At 34.6% G+C, this 9077-nt stretch overlaps 2 protein-coding genes across 2 annotated transcripts; both read left to right on the top strand.

Annotated features, from left to right (window-relative positions):
• Nucleotides 1–368: 368 nt before the first annotated feature.
• On the top strand, nt 369–3019 carry LOC122819875 (macrophage mannose receptor 1-like). Its single transcript, XM_044096912.1, has 5 exons — nt 369–459; nt 911–989; nt 1177–1557; nt 1792–2145; nt 2461–3019. Exons 2-5 carry the CDS (start codon nt 956–958, stop codon nt 2817–2819), a joined length of 1128 nt encoding a protein of 375 aa, XP_043952847.1. The 5' UTR covers nt 369–459; nt 911–955; the 3' UTR covers nt 2820–3019.
• Nucleotides 3020–5969: 2950 nt separating this feature from the next.
• Nucleotides 5970–7481, top strand: LOC122820669 (C-type mannose receptor 2-like). Its single transcript, XM_044098239.1, has 3 exons — nt 5970–6233; nt 6468–6700; nt 7131–7481. The coding sequence occupies exons 1-3, from the start codon at nt 5975–5977 to the stop codon at nt 7479–7481; spliced, it is 843 nt and encodes a 280-aa protein (XP_043954174.1). The 5' UTR covers nt 5970–5974.
• The last annotated feature ends 1596 nt before the right edge of the window (nt 7482–9077 follow it).

The raw sequence follows: 9077 nt of genomic DNA, 5'->3' as shown, positions 1-9077 counted from the left end.
TTTTTATGGAAAACACTGATTTCGATGTAGCCAAAAAAAAAAAAAAACAGTCAGAGGTTTCAATGTGTATTTAAAATATAATACTGTTTATAGATGTCAGCTTTATTGTTCAAGTGCAGAAGGAACTCTGGATGGTGATCTAGAAACTGATTACATGAACAAAAACATTTTTCTTTAGAGAAGATATTTCTTCATAACCAGGTTGTGTATTTTGGGGAAAAAAATGACAGTGATTGACTGAATAAAAGGTTTAAATAGATGTTAAATCTATGAGTACTGGCACCATTTTAAGGCTACATCCAGTTAACTTAGACATGTGATGTTTATTTTTGCATATTTGAATATTCAAAATTTCTCCCCAGTCTGAGGGTTATCTGTCAGACGGGACGGAGCAAACAGTCCGGTCAGCAGCAGAACAAGAACATCATTTCACTTCAACACAAGAGAACCAAACTGAATGTAAGTTTTTCAGTCTATTAGCAGATGTTTGTCTGTTTGTGTTTAGGTAGAAGGATCCATATTAGTGGCTTCTCTTTTCTTTAATCGTTGATACAAGTTATAATATTTATAACACTGTGTTGTCCATGCTCTTCATACTAACAGAAGTACGTTTTAATAATATGACTTAAAATGAAATTTTTATTAAATTTTTTTTTTCAGTTCCTCGTAACATTTGTGGTTGTTTTTTTAGATTTTTTGTAGAAAACAACTGACCTCTGTTTTCCTAGACCTATAAAATCCTCAGTAAATGTACAAAACAAAGAGACTAATTCTCATAAACCTTCCAGGAAGTTTGATGAAGTGCAGTATTTTACATTTTATTTATCTTCACACTACAAGATTTTTTATTGTTAAATTTTGTTTTTTGGTGGATTTTACATGGATGTTTTTTTTTTTTTTCCCCCAACAGAAACAAATCAGTCAAAATAAAACATTTCCATCTGACGCAGCAAACATGCAGTGGACTCTGCTTCTGCTGATTTGGACGGGTAAGTGGGTCTGCATAAATTATGTTGGCATTTTTATTAAAATATACTATGTTGAATTTGCACCAAAAAGACCTTTAGATGATAAAATAATAAATACAATCCCAATAAAGTCTTTGATGATAATTGCCTTACAGCACTTTTAAAGTGTATTGTGAATAAATCCATTGAGTATTTTCATCTGTTTTAGGTCAATGTTGTCCAGTGGTTTGTCATCTTTATCAGTTTCACTACATTAATGAGGAAAAGAACTGGACTGAAGCTCAGCAGTACTGCAGAGAGAATCACACTGACCTGGTCACAGTGACTAACATGACAGACATGGAGAGACTCAACAAGATCTTACCTGTGGATTGGAGAGGAGCCTGGATTGGTCTGTATTATCAAACAAACGGTACCAGAAAGTGGCACTGGTCTCTGCCTGGAGTGGAGTTCAATGAAAGTGAGACAAACTGGAACACAGGAGAACCAAATGATGCAACTGGGTGTCAGAACTGTGGAATCATATGGAAGAACCTGAAGTGGGGAGACCTGTCCTGTAATGATCCTCGATATTTTCTCTGCTATGATGGTGAGAACATTTGAGTTTTAAGGTTGAATTTAAATCCAATATTTTGAATGAAAACTTTTCATCAGGAATAAAACAAAGTACGACTAAGAATAACCGATATATTGTTAGAAAATGGGTAGCTATGAGAATTGGGTTCTTGAACATAATATTTTTGTTGCAATATCTGACTTATGATTGTATTCTGGGAAGAAAATATTTATTTCAGCTGATGCTCATATCTTGTTTACTACACAGACAGTAATTCATCCAAGAAATATCACTTGATTCAAGAACAGAAAAAGTGGACAGAAGCTCAGAGTTTCTGCAGAGAGAAACACACAGACCTGATCAGTGGAACGAAGCAACTAGAGGATGAAGAAGTGAAGAATGAAATCAGCCATGTGGGAGATTATACATACATTTTTACTGGCCTGTTCAGAGAGAAATGGAGGTGGTCAGATGGAAGCAGTTCCTCCTTCAGACGCTGGAAAAAAGGGTTTGACAATCAGATTGAGTACAGTGGTCAATGTGCCATGACTGTGACTGATGATGGAGGCAGATGGAGGAATGAGAACTGTAATGAAAGAAAACCCTTCATCTGTTATGATGGTGAGATGTTCTGATAAATATTCCCACAATAACAGAATTAATATTGTATTGCAAAAAAAACAACTGTTGAATCTATTCATCTACCCATTGTCAGTTTTATATTTGTGTTTGGAAAAAAATATTTAAGTTACTTGAAAATATAAATATATTCACCTCAAATCATGAACGTACAAAACACTTGAAATTCCAAAATGTTCACCCAAATCACAGATATATTTTAGTTTTTCCATGCTATATTTCATTGTTCTTGTTTATAAATTACATCCTAAGGCATAATAGATGAATTATTTTGTCTGTGCTGTGAACTCCTGACAGATAAAGTGATCCTGATCAAAGAGAATAAAACCTGGGAGGAAGCTTTGACCTACTGCAGAGATCATCACCATGACCTGGTCACCATCACCAACATGGATGATCAGAGATGGATCCAGGAGAAAGTCAAGAACGCATCGACTGATTATGTCTGGACGGGTCTGATCTACGCCTGCACTCTGGATTTGTGGTTCTGGGTCAGTGATGAGGTGGTCAGCTATGAGAACTGGGCCAAAGGTGAACCGATGGACGACTGTGACATGTCTGGAGCCATGGAGACGAGAGGAAAACATCAGTGGTTTAAAAGAAATGATACAGAGAAGTTTAACTTCATCTGTTCTAAGGAAAGGCCAACAGGATAGTTGCCTTTAGCCAGTTGTCTTTTTTAATCTATTAATTCTTTTTAATTGTTTGATTATCCTGGACTTCAGGAAAGACTAAATTTAATGTTAATTAAAAAACTTGTATTTGCATGTTGAATATCTACATCATCAAAAGACACAAATGTATCAGCTTATGTCAATAAAGATGTAAATAAACCATAAAAGACCAAAAAAGAAATGAACATCTTTGTGTTTTTTTTCACTTTAGACTCAGGCTGAGTAATTTGTTTTTGGTACATCAGTTCTTCTGCATTTATTGACATTCATCCCAACTTTCAAGTTGTTCCAGAAGCTTCACATAAATTTAGAATATCGATTCATTAAAAAAAACATCTGAAATCAAATCTCTGAAAGATTGAAGAATATCTGAGAAGCAGGAAACTCTCTTAACCATATTTCTCTTATTAGCTTGAGAAAAGAGTCTGTTATTCAACGTTCAAGTATGTAGAGAAAAATACCTGAAACAAAAATATCTGGTCTGTAATTTTCATGCCTGTATTTGGTTCCATTCATAATGAAAAGAATCTTTTGTGCAGCTGAGGGTCCCAGAATGAACTGTACTCTGTTAAATACATCAGTTTATTTATTAAGTTTTCCTTTAGCATAACCTTTGTTATCTTTTTAATATCTTACTTAAGAACAAAATAAAATAAAATATTTTTTTTATATCTTTTTGTTAAGAAATTAAAGCTTCTGAAAACCAAATCAATTTTAGTTCATGGAGCTTAAAATGTTGTGGATCCTCATAATGTTTTTAAAAGTCTTTAAATGTCATGGCAAATAAAAATAAAAAAATGCCTCTGACTGAGTTTTGTGACAGGTGCAGATGTTTGGGTGGAATAATTTAATATTCAAATGCTGATATTAGTGCTGAATAGAAGAACCAGGAAAAATAATGCAAATGAAGCAGCTTCACCTGAATAAAAATAAAAAGTAAAAAAAAATGAAAAAAGAAGAAGGAAGAACTTGGCATAAAACGTAAATGAGATGTAAAACAAAAAAAGTTTGTTAAAACTTAAAAAGAAAAAATAAATGTTCTGTGGTTTTCCTTGCTGTGGAAGAGAAAACCAGCGACAGGTTTTTCTTTCCTGGTTTTCACATGTGAAGAAAAACTTTAAGGAAAGAAGAAGAGATGATATTTGAGCAACAATCAAAGATTTGGAGAAATTCACTTAAGAGTAGTTTCTAAACAGAGCTGACAGCTATTAGATTGAGATTTCAGATAAACGTTTGATAGATAATGTAAAACGTTTGCTGATGACCCGTTTTAAGTGGAATTTGAGTTTTGGCAAATGTACAGATTTGAGTTCAGGTGTTTATGTTGAAGATTGAACATCAAATACTGACGTTAGTCCTGCTAAAGTTGCAGATTAAAATTTGAAATACACTGAAGAAGAGGTGGTATCAAAAAAAGAAAAAAAGTACCATCACACTGAACAAGAAAAGTTTTCTTTGGACCAGTTTGAACTGGATTTAATTAAAAGTGAAAAGTTAAATGTTGACAGTGAGAAATTTCACAGAATCTGATGCAGAATCTTTTGATAGTTTACATAACTTGTGGATTTTGCCTGGACCTTTTGACCTGGAGTTAGGAGACTTTTGTTTGATTGATATTGTTGCTGCAAATAGATGAAGTAATTTGCCAGAATCAACTTCTGCTTTAATGCTGCGATGCGTTTTAACAGGCGGAGAACATAAAAGTGGTTTTAAAAAGATCTTAATGTTCTGGATAAATAAGAAAAATCCTCCTGACTTTATTCTGTGACTGATGAAGATTTTTAGCCAGAATGTTTTGATATTCAAATACATGAGATCCAGGATAAAAAATACTACAGTTAGCAGCTTCATCTGCTGCAGAGTGAAACCTCTGAGATGTAAATGAGAACCGTCTCCTGCTAACTAGTCTGACGCACTTCTGAACAGATGGCTGCTGTTAAAGTTATTCATGGCAAAACAAGGGGGAATTTTTATCTGCATGTTGTGAGGAAGCTGCTGTTTATTACCTGGATTACACTCACATCATCCACTGTATGACAACCCTGTTGATACTGAATAAAACATTCAGTGTCAGCTGAATGTTTTAGTCAATGTCAAAAGGAATAAATATAAAACATAGTGAGGTTTCCTTAAAAATCTATCAATAGAGAAATTTTTTATGAAACTGCTAATATGGTAACCTAAATATCTGATGTTTTTTATTTTTCATGTTTGAATATTCAAATTCGTCCTAAAAAAGGTCCAGCCTTAGAAAAGTTACAGCAGATCAGAAGATCCATTGAGACAACAAGGCAGCAGAAGCAGTAGTAAGTTTTTATCCTCAACTCACATTTCGACATTTATTTTATTACAGGTGTGTATCCATGTGTTTATTGGTTGAAACAGATGTTTGTATTGCTCTTGATATTAATGCTTCATGATGTTATATCTCTTAACAAAAGTGTGATTTAATGAAGTGATGGTGAATTCAGAGGCAGTTGTGTAAACTTTGAAGTAGGATTTATAGTTCTTAAAATGTGAGTTTGTTTTACATCTCATGGTAGGAAGCAGCTGCTCTCTGTGTTTTCCTAAACTGTACATTTATAAAATCCTCAGTATTAATAAAATGTAATAATTGTAAATCTTCAATGACATTTGTATGAAGAGTGCCGTCCATTTTAATTGTATTTATCTTCACACAGCTACAAAAAGATTTCTCATTGTCAGAATTTATGTTTTTATATTTTACACACATTTCCTCCAGCAGAGACACATTTGTAGGAAAACAACAACAGGTACAAGAACTAACATCAAACATGCAGTGGACTCTGATTCTGCTCATTTGGATGGGTGAGTGTCTCTGTATAAACTACGTCACTGAACTTTACTTAACATAATTTTCACCCAACAGACCACGAGACAGTAACAAATATATATTTTGAATAAAAATGATCATAAAGTCAGTAGTGTAATAGCTATACGGTTCTTTAAAACTCTGCTGTGAATAAATCCACTGAAAATTTTCATCTGCTTTAGGTCAATATTGTCCAGTGGTTTGTCAGCTTTATCAGTTTCACTACATTAATGAGGAAAAGAACTGGACTGAAGCTCAGCAGTACTGCAGAAAGAATCACATTGACCTGGTCACAGTAACTAACATGAAGGACATGGAGAGACTCAACAAGATCTTACCTGTAGATTGGAGAGGAGCCTGGATTGGTCTGTATTATCAAACAGATGGTACCAGAAAGTGGCACTGGTCTCTGCCTGGAGTGGAGTTCAATGAAAGTGAGACAAACTGGAACAAAGGAGAACCAAATGACAAAACTGGGTGGCAGAACTGTGGATGCATATGGAAGAACCTGAAGTGGGGAGACCTGTCCTGTAATGATGCTGAATATTTTCTCTGCTATAATGGTGAGAAGATTTGAGTTTTACGGTTGAATTTAAATCCACCATTTTGAATTAAAATTTTTAATCAGAAATAAAACAAAGTATGACTAAGAATAACCAATATATTATTAGAAAATACTTAACTATGCAATTTGGGTTCTTGAAGATGGTATTTTTGTTCCAATATCTGACTTACGGTTTTATTCTGGGAAGAAAATACTTATTTCAGCTGATGCTCATATCTTGTTTACTACACAGACAGTAATTCATCCAAGAAATATCACTTGATTCAAGAAAAGAAAAAGTGGACAGAAGCTCAGAGTTTCTGCAGAGAGAAACACACAGACCTGATCAGTGGAACGAAGCAACTAGAGGATGAAGAAGTGAAGAAAGAAATAAGCCATGTAGGAGATGATACATACATTTTTACTGGCCTGTTCAGAGAGAAATGGAGGTGGTCAGATGGAAGCAGTTCCTCCTTCAGACACTGGATAAAAGGGTTTGACAATCAGATAGACTACAGTGGTCCATGTGCCATGACTGTGATTGATGATGGAGGCAGATGGAGGAATGAGAACTGTGACATGAAAAAACCCTTCATCTGTTATGATGGTGAGATGTTCTGATAAATATTCCCACAATAAAAGAATGACTAGTGTGTGGGGAAAAAAAAATATTTATTTATATTTTTTGTGTTTTGAAAAGATACTGAGTTTGAACATATAAAGATTTTTTTTCTTTCATTTTTATACAGTACAAACCAAACGTTTGGACACACCTTCTAATTGAATTCAATTCTGTACTGTATTTCTGCAAAGTGACCCTCAAATCAGAGACATTTTTGTTTCTCCATGGTGTATCTCACTGTGCTTAAACTTAAAACCTAAAGTGTGAATTATTTTGACTCTCCTGTAATCTTCTATGACAGATAAAGTGATCCTGATCAAAGAAAACAAAACCTGGGAGGACGCCTTGACCTACTGCAGAGATCATCATGATGACCTGGTCATCATCACCAACATGGAGGAACAGAGATGGATCCAGGAGAAAGTCAAGAACGCATCGACTGATTATGTCTGGTTGGGTTTGCGCTTCCACTGCTTGAAGAACGTCTGGTTCTGGGTCTGTAAGGAGAGGACCAGCTATAAGAACCCGACCTCAGCAGGATTGAAGGACTGTAACACGTCTGGAGCCATGCAGGCTGGAGGAGAACATAGATGGTTCCAAAGAAACGACACAGAGAAACTGAACTTCATCTGTTCTAAGGTTTAAAGCTCTACATTGGAGCATTAGGGCCCCTGAAGACCAGAGGAACGATGAAGCTAAAGACCAGATAATGTTGATTATATACAGCCTGTCTCTTAAACTCATTTTTGTCATTAATATAAAGTTGGTATCTACATTCAGATCACACAAACTATTTAAAAGTAAAATGTTTCTAAAGCTGCTTAGCATATTCCTTAAAAACTTTTCTCTGAATCACAGCTGGACCAAAAGCTTTTAAAATACTGATGTTCTGAGAAACTAAGATGATGTGCTTCTCGCCTATTGTTGCTAATATTTTATATTTGTCTTCTATGGCTTTATATAAACAAATAAGACTATATGATTGTTTTAAAATCTAAATCCCAAACAGAAAGCATTTGTACTGATCTTGTGAGCTCCATCCTTCTCTCCTCTTTTTCTATCTGAATCACAGTGAATAAAAAAAATTATACTATGAAGAGAATCTTTCAGACAACATGAATTTTTAGAGACTACATAGAGTTTACCTATTGCTCATGTGGAAAACAAATGACACTTGTTTCCATATGAAGCAAGAAAACTCAGTTCATATGTTATTATGGTGTGTTTCTTAGTGACTTAAGACTTATTTCAAATTCTGTTTTTCATCCGCTGCCTTTTCTCTCTCTGCAACCACAAAGTCAGTTTTTCACACTAAAAATAGAAGCTTGATTGTCATCCTAGGGATTTATAAAGGAAGAGCTAAGCTATCTTCTTCTTTCACCCTTCAAAACACAGTTTTGTCATCTTCACTAGAGGTCACCACTCAAAACAAAAGGAAGTGTGAGAAAACTAAAACATAACTCAGAAGTTGAGTTTAATTTAAAATATATTTAAAAAATCGATTAAAAATGTGGCTCTGTTTTTTTATATATGAAGCTTACGATCAGCTTCGAGTGACCCAGCATCCTTTGCTTCTTGAAGACATTTCGCTCCTCAGTGATTAAGATTGTTGACAGCAGAGTTTTTATTTAGGAAGAGCAGAAGGTTTGTGTCGCTATGAGCAACCATGAAGGAAACATCTTTAGAGAAATGGATCCAGGATGCAAATGTGTTGGTTTTTATGACAGCTATGAAAATTTTCCAGGAGGAGGTGAAGACAGTCAGCCACTGTGCTGAGTTTAGCTTTATGAGGAGACAAGCAAACAGAATGAGGACAGATTGGGTTTTTATTATTATAGCATGCAAATGGCTGCAGAGACACGAAGAACAGAAGAAGACATGACATCACAAAACATCAAGGAGAACCAAACCAAATATCTCAGTTTTACAGGGTTTATATTCTGGAAGCTCAAAGTTTTGTTTTGTGTGTGTATGATCATTCTGTAAAAATCCAGTAAGGCAAATGGAATATTTTAGGAACGTGAACAAAGGTCCCCACTGGGTAAGTTAGTATGTGTAACTTATGCAAATAATATGTGAATCTGGTCCCCATCTGACATGTTTTTTTGAAAGTTAATGAGTCCCCATGTAGCATGGCCCAAACAAGTTGATGGCCCTACTTTTGAAATTGAGTTATTTCAACCTGTGTATAGGTTAATACAGCTGTAAATAGTGTAAAATGTTTTTTTTCTGAAATTTTAT

The sequence above is a fragment of the Gambusia affinis genome, linkage group LG18 (genome assembly GCF_019740435.1).
Source record: "Gambusia affinis linkage group LG18, SWU_Gaff_1.0, whole genome shotgun sequence".
NCBI lineage: Eukaryota > Metazoa > Chordata > Actinopteri > Cyprinodontiformes > Poeciliidae > Gambusia > Gambusia affinis.
The sequence above is the reverse complement of the archived record's forward strand: the minus strand, read 5'-3'. Positions and strand labels throughout refer to the sequence as shown.